This window comes from Tubulanus polymorphus, chromosome 4 (assembly GCF_964204645.1).
Source record: "Tubulanus polymorphus chromosome 4, tnTubPoly1.2, whole genome shotgun sequence".
NCBI classification, from domain to species: domain Eukaryota; kingdom Metazoa; phylum Nemertea; class Palaeonemertea; order Tubulaniformes; family Tubulanidae; genus Tubulanus; species Tubulanus polymorphus.
In genome coordinates this window covers 14,321,716-14,344,361 of record NC_134028.1, presented here as the reverse complement: position 1 = coordinate 14,344,361, position 22,646 = coordinate 14,321,716, and the positions used below count along the sequence as shown (strand labels likewise).

Below are 22,646 nucleotides of genomic sequence, written 5' to 3'. Positions count from 1 at the left end.
TCATAAATCTTTGATTTTGTAGAAAAGAAAGACAAACAAATAAATTTGTCTTTTAGGCTTAATTTGTTGTTAAGGGTATATGAGAGAGGAATATACAAATAAAATCATATGTTCAAAAATGAATTACGAAAAAAATGTATCTAAAATACTTAGAATTAACCTTGAATTTATTGTTTATTTGGATACAAACGATTTTTAAGTAATCCATGTGATGTTCACATTGTCGTTAATGAATAGTGAATCGTTTTATCGCTCGCTACAAGTGATACCATAATCAAAATCTTAGTTCGTAGTTATACAGTTTGTGGTTGAAATGAAATTACCAACTTATTATAAAAGATCAAACGATTAGCGTATAAAAGTGCAGTGTTGAGATGTTCACGTAATTTTGAATTCAGCAATTTAATTTGATAGAGAAAACTTCTTTTGGCTTACGATGTGAAAGAAACGCAACAGGCTGTAATTCTGGTTTCACATACTTTCCTACTTTGTTGAGTAAATTGTTTATATAGGTTATCAAAAACCCAGCAGCAGCTATCGGTCAGCAGGTCAATTACACTGGCTAACTGGACAGTGATTGATGAACGAATGAACAAACTGCACTGACCACCAAAAGACCACGAACCAAAAGTAATTACCTCTTAATATCAATAAACTTAGCACCGCAATATCTCTATGAGACTTTATTTCAAGGTGCCAATATAATAACACGCCAAAATGTACGGTGTTTGAACTTCGCTCAATCGATGAACCAATGAATCGCTGAATTATAAGATAATTATCAGTTTTCTCCAAATAAACTTTTTTTCTCAAATTATCGTAAACCAACGTACAATACTTGAATTTGGAAGTGAATGCGGGCGCCTGAACCAACAAAGGTACCGGTTTAAGGTGGAGATATATTGGGAATCCCTCTCATAGCGACCAACACGGTTATATAACCTTCTTTGCCGATTAGTAAATAATTTTCGATCTAAACGACTACAGGACCTGAAGAAGTCGAATAAAATACTCTAAATCGTGTTAACTGTAGATAAATGAAGAAATTCCACAATAGAATTTCGTATCATGAAATTAATTACAGTTAAACCACAACGTTTCGGCTGTTGACTGACAGCCATCTGACTAAAAGCCCTTATCACTAGGAATGTCTACATTCCACCTGATGATGGCTGTTAGTCAACAGTCGAAACGTTGCGGTTTCACCTTAACAAATTTTATCATATTTAAAATTCTATTACGGGATTCCTTCATTCATGACTCCACAGACGATCACCAAAGGCCGTTACCGTAATCCAAATGAAATCTTGAATACCATACAAAGTTTCTTCTATTAAATTCGATCAAATATGGGCCCAATTTAGATGATTTCTTTAGAATGTTTTAAATCCACATGGATATAGGATATTTTGTTTTAAGAAAATCAATGATTTCGCGAAATTAGCGGGAAATTCGAACACTCCGAAATGCACATCTTAATTTAAGATGCAAAGACATCCAGGCCCCCGTTGAATATAAACCACCATTTCAATAATGAGAGGTTAGCCTGAATTTATGATTACGCTTTTAATCTAAGAATTTAAATCAAAAATGAATGCAGACCTATGCTTGAAAATTGCATTTGTTCAAATTGATTTCGTTTATTCATCATCATCATCACCACCACCACCACCACCACCACCACCACCACCACCACCACCACCACCACCACCACCACCACCACCACCACCACCACCACCACCACCACCACCACCACCACCACGGTGCAGCACGATTTGTTTGTCTCGTATCGAAGTATGATCACATATCACCAGTTCTTAAAAACCTTCATTGGCTGCCAGTCAAAGCAAGAATTGAGTTCAAAATTCTTCTAATTACATTTAAAGCATTAACAGGATGTGCACCAGTTTACATCAGTGAACTCATTCAGTTTATGCTTCTGCGCGTCAACTACGTTCATCTTCACACCACAGACTTTCTGAACCAACATTTCACCTAATTTTGGTGGTAGAGCTTTTTCGCGGATTGCTCCTAGACTTTAGAATAACTATATCGACCTGGCCCTCCACATGCTGTGTTAAATATGTCACTACCTCAGTTCAAAACGTTCATTAAAACTAAACTGTTCTGTGCTTACTTCAACTCGTAATCCACCCGGAGGAGCGCATTTGAACTTTATTACTATGGAAAACTGCGCTATACAAATGACTATTATTATTTATTATTACTGAAACTAATAATTTTAATGTTAAAATGGAAAATACATCTAATGTATATACAATTGATTTTAAAAATTTAAATGAGGCAAAACAATGGTTATTAAAATCTAATATGAAGTATTGGCAGAACCAATTAAATTTTGCAGTTAAATGTGCAACAACAGGGTGTGTTATAAGTTGAAATGATCATCTAAATAAACCAAGTTTACCATTAATATTATCACTTTTTAGATTTCATACATATTTTCAAACAAAATTAATATTAAATGAATTAGAATGTCCTTTATCGGGTTCAAAATATTTTAATGAACTAAATAATAATATTAATTTTTCAAAGTTTATGTCATGAATTTAATATTTATTCAAATAATGATTTTAGTATGCAAAAAGTGGTACAATGACTGGATTAGGAATATTATATATTATAGAATTTGGTAAAATAATAACAAATTTAGATTTAAGAACACTAAATTGGAATGAATTACCAAAATATTATAGTAATATACAACAACAAAATAATAATGGATGGATTAATTTCCTTTTAGAAAATAGTGACCGATTTACAAAATCTGGCCTCGTTAGAATTGATACGAGCTTCTTTGCGAAAATCTGAACGCAAAAATATGTGTTTTAAAAAGCCAACCAGAAAGCAAAGACTTCTCTATGTTGACTTTGCCGCAGGGATCAGTAGGGGTCACGCGAACCTGTGGTATCGTCTACTGTTTTTCTTCCGAGTTTTATTATAAGGTTTTAAATAATATTTCAAGATCGATTTCTGCAAAATCTTTAGTTGATTGGGTTTTTGGGAGAAATGTTTTTATTTGCCAATGAGAAAATATCATTGATAATAATGCATAGTTCGGGAAAATAGCTTTTTCTTAAACCGGATGGATGACCTTTATATGCTGATTAGCCATGTGCTCAAACTGCAAATTCAATCAAAAATATCAAATCCAATTCAATTTTACTTAATTGAACAAATAAAACATCAAATCCAATCCAATTTTGTTTTATTGAGCAAATTTCAGAAAATTAAATATTCTATTCTGCATTCAAATCAATAAGACCAAGGGAAATTCATCTGAGGTATTTGTTTCTGTCAGCTCCAGTCGCTGTAAGTGCTACTGAAAACACGAGTGTATTGTGTAGCGGTTTTGACTGTCCCCAACATTTAAAATCATCATTCTATGGGTCTTAAACACATTAATACGCTTAAGAATATAAAGTCGATGTCTGTTTTCTTGTAAATAAATGAAACAGGATGGTTATCTGGTTGTTGCTAAATAGACGATGTAGGCATAAAAACACTTATTATCTCATTACTATACGTATGTTGCGCGTAAAAAAAGTATTTCTAATTAAGAGCAAAAACCCCTACTTGATGAAAGTTATCATCTACATGTACCATGCCTGGAATTTTGAAAGCTTGGCAGTCCTGGTTGTTAACAGCGTGTAGAATGAATATAAAGTCGTCTTGTTGTATTTTCAGTGAATGATTGCATTATTTATTCTGTCAATTTCAGGTGCGGTCGGAGGCTATTAGTACATATGCCTTGTGTGGCTTCAGTAACTTTGGTTCAATTGGCGTTGTTCTCGGATGTTTAGGCGCTTTGGCCCCAAGCCGTAAAAGAGACTTGTCAAAAGTTGTGTTTCGAGCTATGATAGCTGGAAACGTGGCGTGTTTCATGACTGCTTGTATTGCCGGTAGGCTATCCTATACGTCGCATTATCGCCAATTGAAAAAAATACGTAAAACCATTGACGATTTCTTATCTACATTTCAGGGTTGTTTTTCGACACAACGTTAGAGAGATAGAATAACAGTACACATTACATATTTTATGATAACTAATTTCATATAAATCAACCAACTTTTTTTATTACACACTTTTAGCGAACATTTTGTTCCTTTTGGTATCACTAGCTGATGACGTCATACTTCCAATTAATTTGCCTATCGCGGATGATTTCAGTAAAACGGGTTGTACACTTATCATTCATATAGTCCTGATGTCTAGCTGTTCTAAACACATGTGTAACGTGGTATAACATCCTGAAACAACAACGAAAAAAAAAATCTTGAAATATGACTCCATCTTTAACTAGGCCCTATAAAACACTAACTTATATCACAAATCTCGTTACTGAAACGACGAACACTATGGTGTCCGTTTAACGATTTGAAAATTGTTTGCCATAATCGGTCGAAGCGAATTTCCGTTATTGTGGAAAGTACGTGGTTTCGTGAAATAGATATAGACACGGACTACTTGTACTTTGATATTTTGGTGTTGTCCATACATTTTTACATAATTATCCCCGAAAAAAGATCCATACCTAACTCCCTTATAACGTGGCTGGACGCTTACTCATGGATAGATCCAATGACTGTATGGTAGCCTATTAGGAAAATTTTTTAACTGTTGACAAACGCACCGCTTAAAGAAAGTGATATAGACATGATTTCAGACTATATATATATTTATAATCTCGGATTCCAAACCCTCGTACGATATGACCACATTTAAAGAACTTCTCAAAATCGCAAAATCTGGATTGTTTTTTCGTACAACAATCGCCTTCTAAACAAGTCAATGGTGTGACGATGGGTAGCCCATTATCCCCCTCCCTAGCCAATTTCATTCATATTTTGAGAATTTCCTATTGCCCGATTCCAAACTCAACCCGCATTGTACCTTAGATATGACGATGACATTTTTGTATTTTTCGAATTAGTTCCAACTATGAATAAATTCTTTGAAATAACGTTTCCTTATTATATTTTCACAATCGAACTGAAATACTTTTAATACTGTGAACTCTGTTCAACTTTTGGTACATTTCACAGTGCGATGCGAATTATTAGAAATGATGAACTATTAATTTGAAATATTTTGAATTCAAGCTATTGTAGTATACTGTAACTTAAGTTCTTAGCGACAACGATAAACATGAACTGTGCGATGGCTATTCGTATTAATATACTATTAATGAAGTGTTTATTTGTGGTGTTTAACTTATTCCAATCGTACAATAATTAGTATACCCATGTTCATATTGTTTAGAAAAATATGGACACAACGAATGAATAAATCGGTATGACTGTATATAATTACCCGAATATTGTACCTACTTGCATTCCAAGTTAAGTGGTGGATTTTTACCTACTTAATTTGAAACTTTCATCGCGGGGCTTTTTTACTGCTTACCATTTATTCGTGGGCATTAGTCAAACACATGGGCTGCGTTTTTCAAAGCGGTGATAAGCCGGTGATAAATCGCTTTCCCGGAGTTAAATATTTTTATCTCTGGGAAAATGCGTTTTTTAAAACCTGTGTTAACTCTATCAACGAAATAAAAATCCGTTCCCCAGTGATAAAGTAAACACTCCACCAACGTGGTGATAGAAATATAATCACCGGGATAAATCATTAAAATGTCACCAGAAAATATGTCCTCTGTACATGCCGTTTTGTACAGAGACATAGGCCCCAGCATCTTCACCCGTCAAGGGATTCGGACCCACTACGCTAAAGTTGTTCCCCGAACCCCTTGACCTCACGAGTGACCAGAATCTGGTCGTACCAATCACAGCGCTTGTAAAATACGACATTAGGCTTCTGTTGGGTAATGAACGAGTAATGAAATCGCGCGTCGTTAGGCCAGGGGGCTGGTGGAAGTGAGTTCGGGGAGCGATACCGAACCCCTGGCAAGCGAGGATGATGCCCTAGGAGCAAAATATTTACTTTTCGTTTTTTTTTGGTTGCTTGCTGTCTGATCATAGCAATAATATATCTGATTTAGTTACACAATTGAAGAAAGGGCACTTAATATATACACTAGCAAAAACCCCACGCTCCTGCGGCTAAGGGGATTTCAGCTACATGTATTTTCAACTGCTGTAATGAACACGCTTTGCGAATAAAAGCGCTCTGGCTTCGTCTCGGCAGACTCGCTGGTCAGACCACACGTCAACCTAATAAACGGATGAAACTACAGTACTAAAGTATAGCCAACTTTATTACACACACATGTTGAATGGTCAACAACATATAACTGAATGACCAGCGCAGGTCAATCAAAGAAAAAGGTTCCCATAAAGGACTGAAGATGGCAGTGTTGCGGTTATGGAACTCCACCTATGTTGTGGTCCGTATATCTTCCAGTGCTGTGAATCCGGGTTGGGTTGTCCAACTAGCGTCGTGGTAATAATTCCTCTTAACAATGGTGCGAGGACACTCTCTTAGATCAGATCTCAGTCCTTCGTCTTGACTTCTTACACGGCTCCCAGATATAACTTAACAATTTCTAAAGTTATCTTTCGATTATTTCTTCTTACTAGATGTATACAGAAACGCCAAAGAAAATACATTTAAGCAACACTTGCTAATAACACAGTCAACCTTAAATCTCAGGTTACCTACACACCAAGGCATGAAAATTTAGGGCAACAAAATCAACGCATATGCTGAATAAAACTAACATAACAAAAAAACTTACTTTCCCTTAATGATTTCGATAATTCCTCCTATTAACCGGGGATTATCCCTAACCGCTGGGTCCCTAGCTAACGTCATTAACGCATGGACCCGTCTTATCCAGTCAGGACTCCCCTCATTAACCATAGTCTGATGCACTACATAGTCAGCAGATGCCAGCCAATACGGCGGCCGACGTTCACGCTGACTTCTATGAGGTGCTGCCACAGATTCATCATAATCATCATCTACTCCACCGGCAAGTTCCGTATCCGCAATCAATTCTTCTAAACCATCACCATCGACAACCGTCGACTCATCATCAGTGACATTATCAGGCACGTGATCCGCCATTCCACCAATGTCAGCTGAACTCAAAATAGCCACCTCAGGCTGCTCTTGAGTGGCTCCAAAAACAGGCCGAGTCCTGAGCTCCTAAACCTCCGATTAAGCGACATCTACTGAGACCACGGACACATCATCTTCCTGGAGACACTGTACCCAGCTCTAAATCAATGGAGACGGGCATATCCACCGACCCAACATACGGTAACATCTCCGGACCTGAACCACCAGACAAATCGACCATCACCCAATTATCCTCTTCATTATTTTCCTTTATTTGGTCAATTGTACAACCATCAATCACTTTTCCTTTGGCCACTATAGCTCTCCCTGCCTTAACTTCCTTCGCCTCAGGCTTTTGTATAGGGCGCAACGGTACCGCAAGAGGAACAAGCAGATTTCTATGCAGGGTTCTCCGCTTCCCAGTGACTTCATGTTCCACTACATACACCGGAATTTATTCATTCGGTCAAGCAATGACTTTATAGGGCTCAGACTACCAAGGATCAGTCAACTTCTGCCTGCCTTTCAAACCAGTGAGACGAACTAGGGCTAGGTCACCGATCCCGACGACTTCACCTCGCTGTTTCCTGTCATACATTTTCTCCGCTCGATCATCTGCACTAGCCATCCTTTTCCGAACCACATCCCAGGCCTTACTTCTCATCTCGTACTTCTTACTTCTCATCTCAGCTCGTAGATCAGTTCCAAACTTCGTCTTAGGGCGAAATCTATCCAACCCAAACACCTGATCAACGGTAATAAGCGGGTGACGTCCGAACATCAAGTAATATGGCGACACTTTCGTCGTCTCATGAGGTGTAATGTAATATACATAAACCACCGATCTTAAGTTCTTGCTCCAACGTAACATCCTGGATGGCTCCAACAAACCCAAAAACTCGATCAGCGTTCGGTTGAAACGTTCAGCACAGCCATTACCCATCGGATGGTAGGGTGTTGTTCTGCTTTTGGCTATACCCATCAACTGGCACAACTCTGACACCAACCGGCTCTCGAAGTTTCGACCCTGGTCGGAGTGAATCCTGCGTGGAACTCCGTAGCGGGTGATGAATTCGTCGTACATAACCCTGGCTGTAGTCGACACTGTTTGATTCCGAGTGGGCACCACCACAGCAAAGTAAAGTGATCGGCCATTACCAGAAGATTGTCGTATCCACCGGACGGCTTTTTGGTGAGATAATCCATGCACGGTATATCCAGTGGATCACCGGAGACAATCGGCTCTAGAGGAGCTTGTTGCGCAGGGACTGAAGACTTGTGAGGAACGCAACGCGGGCACGATCTCAGAAATAACTCCAAGTCTGTCGTCATCCCTGGCCAAAAAATCGCTGAGCGAGAAACGCCAATGTTTGTCTCTTCCCACATGTCCCATCACATCATGGACCTGAGTCATCACATTGTACCGTTCACCCTCCGGACACACCTCCACCAGAACACTAGTTCCCTGACAACCTTTCTCTATCACTAGAACATCATCCCTCAAACTCAAACTGCTCATGTAGCGAAGGTTTTTGCTCTCGGTTGAAGCGACCGGCTTGAAGGTTCGACCGTCTCTAAGGGACGCACGGATCTTACGAAGGACTCCATCAGCCTCCTGCAACTGGGCAAGATTTTTGGTGGGCACTACCGAGATGCCTTCCTCTTCCTCCAAAACCTCTACTGAAACCCGCTGTACATAGGCTGAATGACTAACAGCTTTAACTACATCAACCGGAACTAAACGACTTAGAGCGTCAGCATCCTTAAGCGTTGATCCCTGGCAGTACTCCAACTCCAAGTTGTAAACTGAGAGTGCCTGTAGCCACCTGTGTCCCGTGGCGTCTAACATCGCTGGTCAAAATGTAGGGGGTTGTTATCGGTGACAACTTCGCAGGTGTTGCCATACAAGTAATCATGAAAATGATCCGTCACTGACCATTTTAACACGAGGAACTCCATCTTATGCGTGGGGTAATTCCGTTCTGAAGGCCATAACGTTCTGCTGGCATCGGCAAATACTTTCCGCTTCCCATCTTGAAGTTGATACAAAACCGCCCCGCGGCCCTGAATCGAAGCATCATAATGAAGCTCAAAGGGCAGGCTATAGTCGGCAAAACCCAAAATAGGCGACGACATCAACTTCTCCCGTAGAACGTCGAAAGGTTCATGCAGTGCTTGTCCCCAGACTATACTTTCTGCCAGTTTCTTTGAAGGAGGATCTAGTTCCTTACCAATACCAGCCAATAACTTGGTTAACGGACGAGCCAACTGCGCATAGTGTGGTACAAACTTCCGGTAATAGCCGGTAAACCCGAAAAATCTTCTGACCTATGCCAGCATAGTAGGAACTGGCCACTCTGCAACTGCCGATACTTTCTTAGCGTCAGCCTGTATCCCAGCTTTGGAGACCTTATGTCCCAAATACACTACCTCACTCTTCAGAAAATCACATTTTCCGGATTAAGTATTAAACCTGCCTTCTCCAACTTCATAAAGACATGCTCTAACCTTTCTAGGTGTTCGACTACTGTCCTCGCATAGACCACGATTTCATCAATATAAGTCGAAAGGTGATTGATGAATTAGATCAATATTTAATAATTACAGATGAAATACAATCACTTTTTAATAATGAAAATTCACATAAAACATTATTTCTACACTTACGTTATTGCCCTTTCAGAGAATGCTATGTAATGTTTTCAGAGTAGAAGAAAAAAGATTTACCCCTGACATTCCAAATGAAAAATCATTTAAAGATGTTGCAGTTCAATGTAACTTAGACAATAAAATCGAAACACCTAAATATGAACCTAATGAAAAAGCGTTATGTAAAATATTATACTCGAAGCAATAAATCACACCATCTTAAATCAAAATATCATAACTAAAAATAATAATTCAACACTTAATATTCAAAATAAGATATTTCAAATTACTTTTTTTCTTAAATAAATGGAAGATTTCAGCATTCCATTTGGAAAAAGTGATGTTAAACATCATTTAATTGCTTGAGGGTTAATATTAGCTGCGCTTTACTTTTACTATGAAAATATCAGTAAGGATCTGATGAATGAAAACATGAAATTGAGTAAGAAATTAAAGAAGTTAAATGGAAACAATCACAGAAGAAATAACAATAAAAAGTTAATGATTCAAATGATTTAGATGATTAAAACAGGATCTTTTAATTTAATTTGTTTTATATATTTTAACTATAAAAATGAGTGAGAGTAAGGTATTAAATTTATTAAGTAAAACAATAAAACATTAAAGTAAAACAATAAACCAACTAACTTAGTATGAATCATATTATTCTAGTGCTGCGTAAAGAATATGCTATTTATCTGATAGGTTTTATATATCAATATAAAAATAAAATATATATTTGAATATAATTTGTACCTTTCCAGTGTTGAAATATAAATTGTATTAGCTGAAAATATATTATATGATAAATCTGTGAAGACATAGAGTTTATTTGAATATAAGACCCTTGGATTCTTGGATTCTTACTCGTACCTCTAGTACATAGATATATTAATTAGTTTTTACATGAATTAAAGATGTAAATTATTAGTAATTGTATAAAAATAGATTATATTATAACTATTTTTATTTTTATTAAGTGAAAACATTTAATTTATTCGTTTTTATAAAACTAAGTACGAGAGGTACGAGTAAAAATCCAAGAATTCTTACTTTCTTACTTTCTTGGCAAGAATCTTGGTTTCGTCCGTCTCGTACATGGATATATAGATAGTTTTGTAAAAATTATAAATATAAATTATTAATCTAAGTATAGAAATTTAAGTGAAAACATATAATTTATTCATTTGTATCTATTCCAGCCAAGATAACAGTCTGTTGCGTAATTTGAATTATAAAACGTTTCATCTGATTCATGAATATATCCATGATTTCTCAAACTCTTTTTATTGGTTTACCTTTGTCAGCGATATGAGGTTGGCATTGAGCCAATTCATGTAAAATTGCGGTACGTTTTTTATGTGAGCATTTGTTTCATTGGTTCTCGGCTTAAACGACGTATAATCGATGCGATTGAAGACATGACGAACCTCCGTCGATGTACATGGTCAACTGAGTTAAAATTCTACGAAAAACTGTTTTTGGCGGGAAAATTCTTAGCTCTCGCGTATAAAATTGCAATGACCTCGATTGGGGGGCGTTGTCTCTAGGTGCGAATGGGAATGGCTGTTTTGGGGATATACGGGGAATTCTGGCGCTACTAAAATAATTATAAGAAAGCCATAGAATGGCGTACGTTTCATTGGACTAGGTGCCGTATACGTGCGAATTTTAAATGCTCATTGCTGGTGAGGATGTAACTATTTCACACATCTGCCATAGGTATTGTTTCATTTTAATACTCGGTGATTGTTTTGATTGACATTGAAGTGTAAGCGAACATTCACTTACACGAGGCCTCCACCTGTGCGCGCAGAGTGCTAAACGACACACACACAAGCTCGTACAGTACACTACTCAAGGTGATGCTGTAACGCGTGCGCGTTTGACATGAAAATAGGCTGAATAATCGTAGCAGAAGATGAGCGATGTGTTTTCTGTTTGATAGAATTTGTAATAAATTGTAAGTTCTTGTGACCTGAAAATATTAAGCAGCAAACTAAAAGTATAGGTCGAGGTCTGAATATTGTAGTCGTAAATTCCAGGATTTAAAACGATCTAATAACCGATTTGTTCTGTACCGGTATTTTAACTTCTGCGGCCAACATTGGAAGAGGTTTCCATGACCCAATATTCAGCCACCCTCGGATATGTGACATCATATGAATTTTAGGCCATCCCATATTAATGGTCCGTTTGCCGTAACCCGACCGACCCTACTTCAAAGGTACCGAGTGAAAACTTTTTTCTGGGATTCATTGAAATAAATTTTATTTTTGATAAAAACGGCCGACCGACCCACTGCCTACGTATGAGCTACGTATTATAATATGTTAAGTTTTTAAGTTTTCCAGGAAACTGGCAGTGTTCCAAAAAGCTGCCATTCATTCTTATAGTGACTATATCAAAGCTGGTAACGTAAAACCGCGCACATATTCAATGTACTGTTTCATTTTTAACACAGAGATGACGCTCTGGACGAAGTTATAATTTCAGAATAATTCTCGAAATCTACGCTATTAGACAAATTTCCCGTGCACAACGTAAATGATTTTTGCGATATTGTATCCATGTAAAAAGGTGATAAATTTGTTTTTTTGCCCAAAAATTTTGCAAAAAAAAAAAGTTGAGTCGGTGTTACGGCAAACAGACAATTATTTTGAGATGGCCAGAGGCCTATTTGAATATTTTTTTCATATTGTGAAACGTATTTTTTTTTGAAAATATAAAACAATTTCCCTGCCATGCCTACCTGTACCCTACAAACTTTTGGACGTGGACCGCAACCAAATGTATATCTTTGGTTTTATCTGACTACAAAATAATTCTTTAAGAAAGTTAAAATACAATATAAACTTGTGGAACTTTGAAGTCACGAATTAAAAGGATTTTTCAAGCAATGCCCTCACTCCAAAAAAACCTCTAGCTTTCAAGGTAAACCACACTTTGCCCATGGGCAATTTATTTTTATATTTTTGATTACATATTTCACAACATTTAATGTTATTCAATCTATCTGAGATATAATCAATGTTATCTTTTAATTCAGCGTATCTTATTTTACAAGAATCATAGAATTCATCTGTTTTAATGAGTAAATTGTAAAAGAAACTAAACCTGAAACCATAATGATTAACTTAATGCGCTCTTGATTTCTGTAAATAAGATGTAACAAATTTAATATATTTTCACTCATTTTTATAGTTAAAATATATAAAATAAATCAAATTAAAAGATTCTGTCTTACAAATCATTTAAATTATTAACTTTTTTATTGTTATTTTTTCTGTGATTGTTCCCATTTAACTTCTTTAACGGTGTAATTTATTGCTTCGAGTATAATATTTTCCACAATTACATAACGCTTTTTCATTAGGTTCATATTTAGGTGTTTCGATTTTATTTTCTAAGTTACATTGAATTCCAGCATCTTTGAATGATTTTTCATTTGAAATGCCAGGGGTAAATCTTTTCTCTTCTGCTCTGAAAAACATTACATAGCATTCTCTGAAAGGGCAGTAAAGTAAGTGTAAAAATAATGTTTTATGTGAATTTTCATTATTAAAAAGTGATTGCATTTCATCTGTAATTATTAAATGTTGATCTATCTCATCAAATGTTGTGAATTTTGGAATTATTGTATTGAATAAGATTTTATCTTTATCATTCGATAACTCTTTTATTAGAGAATGATTTTTAAACATTAATTCAGTAATATTATTCACTTAAAAATTATTCCCTTTCGACCTTTGGCTTGAAACAACATATTCCCCATTACTAATATATACCACGCACTCTTTGAAACTCAAATCCTCTAGTGTCATCTCCATTAACCTTTGAAACGTAGATGCAGCATTAGACAGTCCAAAGGGCATCGTGTTGCAATCATAAAACCCTAATCCGGATCCCGCACAAAACGCTGTCTTTTTCTTGACTTCTTCATTCATGTCTACTTGCCAGTATCCACTTTTAAGGTCTAAACAGGAAAAGTACGCGGAACTGGACAACGCATCAAGCAACTCGTTTACCCAGGGAAGGCAATACCTGTCAGGAATTGTACGCTCATTTACCCGACGAAAATCAATACAAAACCGGAGCTCGCCGTTTTTTGCGAACTAGCACCACTGGTGACTGCCACGGAGAAAACGAGTGACGAATCACTCCGGCCTTCAACATCATCTTAAGGTGATCGCGGACTTCCTGCAGCATTCCTGGAGGAACTCTCCGATAACGTTGGTTTATAGGTGTCTCATCCCTCATCGGTGTCTCATGCTTTATTAAATTAGCCCTTCCAAAGTCACCATCTCCTCTCGAAAATAGCCGTTGCCACTTTATTAACAATTTCTCCAATTTCTGACGATCTTTAACCCATATATGATGCAGTTTAAATGTTCTTAAGAAGTTCCGCTGTCCTATGGTGAAGCTATTCCCAGCATAATTACATTCCTGGACGCAACTGTTCTCCACACATTGCACCTCAGCGCTACGCCTTCCTCTAATTTCCACTTCTTCCGCCTCATATACGGTGCACAGATTAGACCGGGCCGGTATGGTGATATCATGTGACGTCAGATTCCTAAGTCGAACTGGCACTCTTTGGCTTCCCAAACTCGATGCTTTGCTGACAGTTGGAACAACCAATAATTCACCTGGAGTCGTCACTTCATGTCCGGACGTAGCCATCAAGTCAAATTCCACTTCTCCGCTTGTTCTCAAGAAACCGTGTACAGTTGTCCCTGTTTCCGCTGGTACGGTAAGAACCTTGGTTGAACGGACTATGCACGACTGGACAGGTTCAGTAATCAAACAAACACTTTTGAAAGCCTCCAGACGAGAAAGAACATTGGTGCCTAGGAGGACCGGAACTTTACGGTTATACGGCGTCGCGTCTTCCACTAAAAATAACGACCTTACCATGTCATGTTCAACGTTAACATTTACGCAACATATCCCACATACGGTAAACGGCTATCATCAACACCCCGTACATCAAGGACACCACCCAGCGGTTCCACTTGCAAATAAGGCAAACGTTCGTAAAGAAACTCCCTAGATATAATACTGACTGTTGACCCGGTATCAATTATACAAACGCAGCTTTTTCCATCAACAAAAGCATGGCGCTCACAAGCCGCCCCGACTAAACCGCCTGGTGTTCCCAACCCTTTCGAGCTTGGTGACTTGGAGTTTGGCTGCCGCTTGTCGCCCCAAACTCCTTAGCGTTTGTCTGATCCTTTCTATTGGTGCAGCTTCTACGCATGTGGCCAGGGAGACCACATCCCCAGCATTTAAGCTGAGTATTCTGGTATTGTCATGGAGTCCTTGGTGGCGCACGCTGGCTTTCCTCTATCTTTGTCACTCGCCTCAGTAACTCCTCGAGTTGCTGCTCCAACTTAGACTGCTTAGAGGACACTTACTGCACTTTCACCGCCGGTTGCGACTGTTTGTTCAGTCTATCTGACTTCCCAGATCTGCGGTCCGAATCCTTCTCTCTGTTCTCTTCCTCAGCCTGCCGTGCTTCCAACACCAACTCCCTATATGAGGCGCCACTCCTCAACACATACCGAGTCGACATTTGTACATATTGGTCTTTCAGACCCATCCAGAACTGATTGCTCCGCATATCTTCTGTTATTAAATTTTTTCTCTGGACGTAATCCTAACCTTGGCAGCTAAATCATCCAGCCTACACGACCAATCAGTTACAGACTCGCTAACATCTTGTTTCGCGCTATGATAGTTAGTCAGGGCCTTAGCCGGAGTAAGACGGAGCAAAAACTTTGAAACTCCAAATTTTGACTTTTTTATTCTCCAGACCTCCCTGATATAGAAATAAAAAATGTTGGTGGTACGAAAGTGCAATCACAGCGCCGACGGGGACAGAGCCGTGTCAGAGATCGGCGGAGTGAAAATTGAGGTGGACGAACACGAAGAAGTAGGCTATTGCGCTACTTGAATCGCGAAAACTCCTGGCGCGGCCCCGACGCTTTTCGTTGATTAAGTAATACAAATATCATGCAATGGGTTTTCACAAAATCTACCGCCGGTATTTACCGGATTTAAATATCACTCCAAAATTCAAAGAAACCTCGATATATCGAACCGGAACACTTCCGGTAGATATCCGCGCCTGGCCAACCGGGAAACTTATTTGTTTCAATAGATATTGATAGGATCCATCATCTTCACCCGTCAAGGGATTCGCACCCACTAAGCTAAAGCCGTGCCAGAATCGGGTCGGGCCAATCACAGCGCTTGTAACAAAGCACATTAGGCTTCTGTGGTATTTCCCAGTAAATGGGCCAATCAGCGAACACGTAGCGAACGCGGAAGTATTGTCGCGTGTTGATACATGACGTCATGCGCAAAAGCGCCAGTAATGAAATCGCGATAATTCACGTGTACAGCTGCTGATATTTTCAGATAAACCAATCACAGGGAAGATACAACTTCCTGATTGGCTGATAAAAATTGAAATTTTCCCGATTTAACTTTCGTGAAAAATGCAGAAAACATTTTTATGATACCCTATTTCAAAATTCTGCTCGCTACGATTCCGAGAATGGATTACGCTTAAATACGTGATTTGTTCGAATATGCCCTCACTTGGCAAGCAAAAGAGCCTTTTGTGTGGAAACCATGTCATTTAAATTCGCTCCATTTGTATAGTAATAGGCTCAGCCTACGGCTGGCCTAAAAACCATCAATCTGATTTTTTTTTTTAAATAACTGTCGACTAGATCCAATCACTAAACTGCTAGATCTGAGCTAAACCCTCAAGTACATTCACTAAATCACTTCTGGAGTCCGTACTCTATCTCTCAGTACCACAACTGGTCTCAAACTCAATGCAATTATACAAGAATCCAGTTCCAATACACAAAATACACGTGAACCCCACAAACGAGCAAAGTACGCAAAATTATTGCCCACCAACACATTGAACGATGCGAGCAAGCAAGCAAATCGAAAAATAAATATACAAATAAATATAATAACCAAATCAAAAGCATTAATAGCAACAGAAGCAAACAATACCTGAAGCAGCAAGCACTAAGCCCTAACACATTCACAATAAAGTCTATCGCTCACCGACCTTGAACTTGGAACCTGCCACCAATGGCTTATTCTTTAGAACTAAGTCAGGAAACAAACACCACTACACCACCTATCCGTAGAGGGATTCTCCAATCATCAATTGTAGAAAATCAACTCTCCATAGAATATCACACTCACTCACCTCCCTGCATACCATCTAGGATATCACACTCTATTGGTCGTCACGCGCGCACGCACAATAAAGTCACCATTCACATACTAACATTCCATAGGAAACTTGACCTCGTCTCCTCGAATGAGTAAAGTTTACCGCATTAACTCAATATACACACGCAGCTATATATAGACAAAGTTTCACAGACTCACCTAAATCCGACTATACATATATACATCAGCTACCAAAAGTTCCAGGAACTCAAACCACACATCTCCGCGAGTTTGACATCCGAATTAATAACAGCCATCAATTCGCTCCAACTGACTACAGAGCTCTACCCACTGATCCATTGACGAATTCCCATCTGACTTATATGCGAAATTCCATAGCTGAGAGAACCCACGTTGGGCGCCAATGAAACAGGATGGATACAATAAATGTCTCCTCGGTGGGTCGGGACACCTCCTACGCTCTGGCTTCGTCTCGGCAGACTCGCTGGTCAGACCACACGTCAACTCCTTCAACCTAATAAAAGGATGAAACTACAGTACTAAAGTATAACCAACTTTATTACACACACATGTTGAATGGTCAACAACATATAACTGAATGTATATTATGAATATTATCAAAAATACATAATTTCGATATTACACGTAACCATGATAATTTATCATGACTAAAACAATTGCGCCATTAAGCACATACGAACAAGTCAACTAATAAGCCCTAGAAATTCTAAAATGTATCTGCAACAATGTGTAATAATAGTAATTATTGAAACTAAACACAGCTTTCAGATATCTCAAAACTAGAGGAGAAACTAGAAGTATTAACTTACGTAATAAAAGGATGAAACTACAGTACTAAAGTATGGTCAACAATATATCACTGAATGACCAGAGCTGGTCAATCAAGGAAAAAGCTTCCCACAAAGGACTGAAGATGGCAGCACAAACTGAAGGAAATTTTCCCTGTTACAAATGGAACAGATTTGAGATATGTATGTATGTATGTATGTATGTATGTATGTATGTATGTTTTTTTATAAATTTTTTTTATAAATATTACTTTATTATACATATATATATATATATATATATATATATATATATATATATATATATATATATATATATATATATATATATATATATATATATATATATATATATATATATATATATACAAAAAATACAGTTAACTAAAATCAAGAAGAGTTCAAACTGAAAAACTTTTACCGAATGGATTACATGATGCAACAGATCAAGAATAAGAAGGAAGAATTAGATTTATTTTGTGATAAAACAATTAGATAAATTATTAATATAAGACTTGCATCTGATAAAATTGCACCCGATAAAAGTATAAGAGATTTTAAAATTAAAACTTTAGAATATGAATTAACTAAATCAAGAAAAGAATTAAAACAATTTAGGTCTGATTAAGATCATCAAGTAATTGATGAAATTGAATATAGACAAAAAGAATTAAGTTTAGAAAAAGAAATTGATGATTTAAAATATAATTTAGAATTACAGAAAGAAGAAAAAAAATTTATTAAAATCATAAGATTATTGATAGATTAAAAGTTGTATTCAAAGATTTTTTGATAAAACCAAATTCTAAAGTAACATTGAAAGATAGAATAAAATTATTATTTAAACTAGAAGGTATCACAATTCTAACAGCTGTAACTATGATATTTACAACAATAGGTTTAGCTATTTCAAATTCATTAAAATCTACACCAAGTCCTAATAAACCAGATAAACCTCCGAGTCATAATTCTATACAGGATAAAGTGAAAGATGGTTTAAAAGAATTAGCAAAATATTTATGGGAATTATCTAAAAAATCTGCTGCAGCATTACCTGGTGTTATAGCTTCAATTGTTAGTTTTTTTTTAATCTGCTGAAAATATTATTAGTTTTGCTGCTGAACATATTATTCTATTTTTAATTACAGTTGTAAGTGCAATTATTTTTGGATTAGTTAATATGATAAAAAATAAATAATTAATTTTTTCTTACATAAATGAGTGGGAGCTATATAAATCCTTCTAAGAATTCTGAAATATCTAATGCAATTAAAGCAGAGAGACATCATCATATAATTACTCATAATCCTTCTAATATTAATCCTGATGAAACTTTATATGTTATAATTCCTCGATTAACACAAAATACTTTTTATGTTCAGTAACTGGTGATGATAATAATTATGTCGTAGATAATGTTGGAAGATATTTATTCAAAAAATTAATTATAAATATTGGACCGGAGACAGTTTTTTCATTAGATTATTATAATTTATGTACGCATTTTAAGGATTTATGGTTAACAAAAGAAAATAGAAATAATATGATATTTCAAGGCATCCAATCCGAAAACCAAAATCAATAAAGATCTGAAGCACATAATGCAGTAGTAACTAATGGCGTAGATGATTTAATTAAAGAGATTTATGGAAGCAAATATAAAATTCCATTAGACTTTGAATTGATAAATAATAATGCACCTTTATATAAATATGCTATACAAGAAGATATTATATTCGAAATAACATCAATTATAATGATATACCTTCTACATATGATATTGAATCAAAAAAAGATTATTATAATCCAAAATATTGATATATACGAAGAAATATATTTCATATAAAAAATGGGCATCACATAAGAAATCAAAGAAACGTGTAGAAAAAGTAAATAATCATTATGATAATACACTTGAAACTAATGTTAATAACATATCAGATAATAATGTAATAGATGATTTAAAAGATGACATTAATGCAATTGAAACTCATGATAACATTAGAAGTAGATCTTGGGTAGATAGTCTAGATAATTAAAAATCCATAGCAGCAAAAACAGTACAAATCTCATTTCTAATGAGTAACATATATTTATTATAGCGAACGTTTTCGGGAGTTACATTATCCCCTCTTCAGGCATAGCGCAAGTGATTAAATTTACATGTCATACTGGTATTTATATAGAGTAAGACGAAGCTAATTACAAACAATTTCAAATTACTGAGTGACAGGATAATCATAATATAAAGATAACTAATTACACACTACCTAAATTACTGAGTGAACATATTTGGCTAGTGGTTAATTATCTAAAAACATCGAGAATGAATCCTGAACCGTGTTCGAATAGTTGATTAAGGGAGGGCTGTTGAGTTTTGATAAAAAGTGCTTCTCTTATTTTACAATCTAAATCGGAGGAACCTTTATCTAAAATTTTGAAATTCTTTTCGCTAAACGAGACCTGACAGTCACGGCAGTTTGATAGATGTTGGGCAATTGCTGAAGTCTTAAGTTTATTCTCCTTAACTCTTGTTACTATGTGTCTTTTTGTTTTACCTATATAGGCAGTGTTTATATCACATAAACAAGTGTATTTGTAGACAACCATAGCTTTCAAGGATTTAGGAGTCGGACACTTAAGTGAAAAGAAATTCTTAATCTTAGTGGTTACGAATGAGCATTGAAGGTCTATTTCGAAATTCGATTTAAACAGTTTCTTTAATTTTTGAGCATATAGAATAGACGGGAAACCCACAAACGGTATGGAAATGAAAAGAGAAACTTTACTCTCATCAACGGTTTTAGGCTGGGTAACGAATTTAGAGTCGAGAAATTTTAACACAGTGATCAATAACATGGCTAGGATAACCATTAAGTTTGAATAATTTCTTAAGAAAATCAAATTCTTCCGAAAGAATGTTCCAATTGCTGCATATATTGTATGCACGAAAAAGCATCGTGTTGATAAGACCAATTTTCCATTTGTAAGGACACATTGCATTAAAGTTCAAAAGTAATCCAGTATTAGAAGCTTTTCTATATACGCGTGAGACGAAATTAGTACTATCAGTGTCAGTTGGTGCTTGAATGAGAGTATCTAAAAAGGGTAAAATGTTCGGGCCAAGTTCGAAAGTAAATTTCAGATTGGGAAACATAGTATTTAATGCATCAAAAAAATGAATTGTAGTTAGAGTTGATTCGAAAAATACAGAAAATGTCATCAACATATCTAAGGTACAATGCGGGTTTTAATTTGCAATCAGTCAATAGTAAATTCTCAAAATGTGCCAGACAGAAGTTAGCTAAAGTAGGGCCTAATGGGCTGCCCATGGTTACACCATCAACTTGTTTAAAAAGACGATTGTTGTACATAAACATTCCAGATGTTGCGATATTGAGAAGTTGTTAGCGTAGCTTTACGTAGCCTTATCATACGAGGGTTTAGAATCTGATTCGTAGATATGATCTGAAATCAGGTCTATAGTTTCTCTGAGCGGTACGTTTGTTAACAGAGATTCGACATCGAAACTAATGAATATATCAGAAGGGTGAAAGATGAAAACCTTAAGCCTTTCCAGGAATTCCCAGGTACTGTTAAGCATGAAATTGCTAGAAATATGTGGTTTGATAATTTTGTCCAGATACTTGGCCAGGTTGTATCCAGCAGTGCCGATCATCGAAACTACAGGTCTGATAGGAAATTTATCTTTATGGACTTTACATAAGCCATATAATTTACCAGGTTGACTGCCACTTGGATAAATACTTTCAAAAATTACAGAATTAACGTGCGGTTTTACATGTCTTTTGAGAAAATTGCAAATTTTGGTCTCGTTGATTAAAATTGGATGATTTATTCGAGTGTGATAAGGCTACGTTTAAACAACTTCTCAACATCTAAACAAAATCTCAGGGACATATAGAAAATGAAAAGAAATTAGAAGAACATGAAAAAAAATTAGCAGAAATAGAAAGAAATAAAACGTGTCAATGTTGTAATAGAAAAATTGAACTGTTGATGAAAAATACTCATTATGAATCAAAAATACCTTCATTTATTTTTATAAAAAGGCGGGTATGATACTATTGATACTATTGTTAAATAACCCTAAGAAATATATCAAATATTTTAATCCTATAACTAAACAATATTATATATGTTCTATGCGTTGTTATTTGATAAATTATTAGCTTATGCAGAAAATAATCTTAAACAAATATATAAATTTTTGTATTCGAGAAAAATAGATTTAAGTTATCTAATGAATAATTTTGGAATTGATTTGATTTTGATGAATACTTTGAAAAATTAACAAAAGAAGCTAAGATGGATAATAATTATCATAGAATGATGGCTCAACTAAAATTAATAAATCCTAAGAATTATGATGAATTAGATATAAACAAAGATGATTTTATAAATGTTTTAGAATAATTATTATTAAACTATCTATATATCTATATACTAGACGTACGTAAGAATCTTGGAAGTATTCTTGGAAGAATATATTATATAATATTTTAGAAAATAACATAAATTGATTATGTTTAAAAATTAATTAGAAATATAAATTTAATACATATGTGTGACTTATTCAAACGTAAACTACAAACATTTGAAAATAGTTTTAATATAATTTATATTTAGAATAATTATTTTAAAACTATTTATATAACTATATACAAGACGTACGTAAGAATTCTTCCAAGATTCTTGCCAAGATTTTTACTCGTACGTCTAGTACATAGATATATAAATAGTTTCTATATTTTGAATTATATAATATTTCAAATTGTATTTTGTAAATTTATATTCATATGGAAATTGAAGCCTCAGAAGTAATTTGAAACCTTTATTATTTTTTGATTTATTCATATATTCATCATGTAATTCAGTAGGTATAATTTGATTTT

The 22,646-nt window shown here is 35.7% G+C and overlaps 1 protein-coding gene across 1 annotated transcript in view; it reads left to right on the top strand.

Moving 5' to 3' along the window:
• Positions 1-5,167, top strand: part of LOC141903198 (solute carrier family 28 member 3-like) — a 124,040-nt gene extending 118,873 nt beyond the window's left edge. The window contains exons 11-12 of the mRNA XM_074791244.1: positions 3,743-3,923; positions 4,004-5,167. Of these exons, the coding sequence (XP_074647345.1) occupies positions 3,743-3,923; positions 4,004-4,035 (213 nt within the window). The 3' untranslated portion in view covers positions 4,036-5,167. The remainder of the gene's footprint in view (positions 1-3,742; positions 3,924-4,003) is intronic.
• Positions 5,168-22,646: the final 17,479 nt, after the last annotated feature.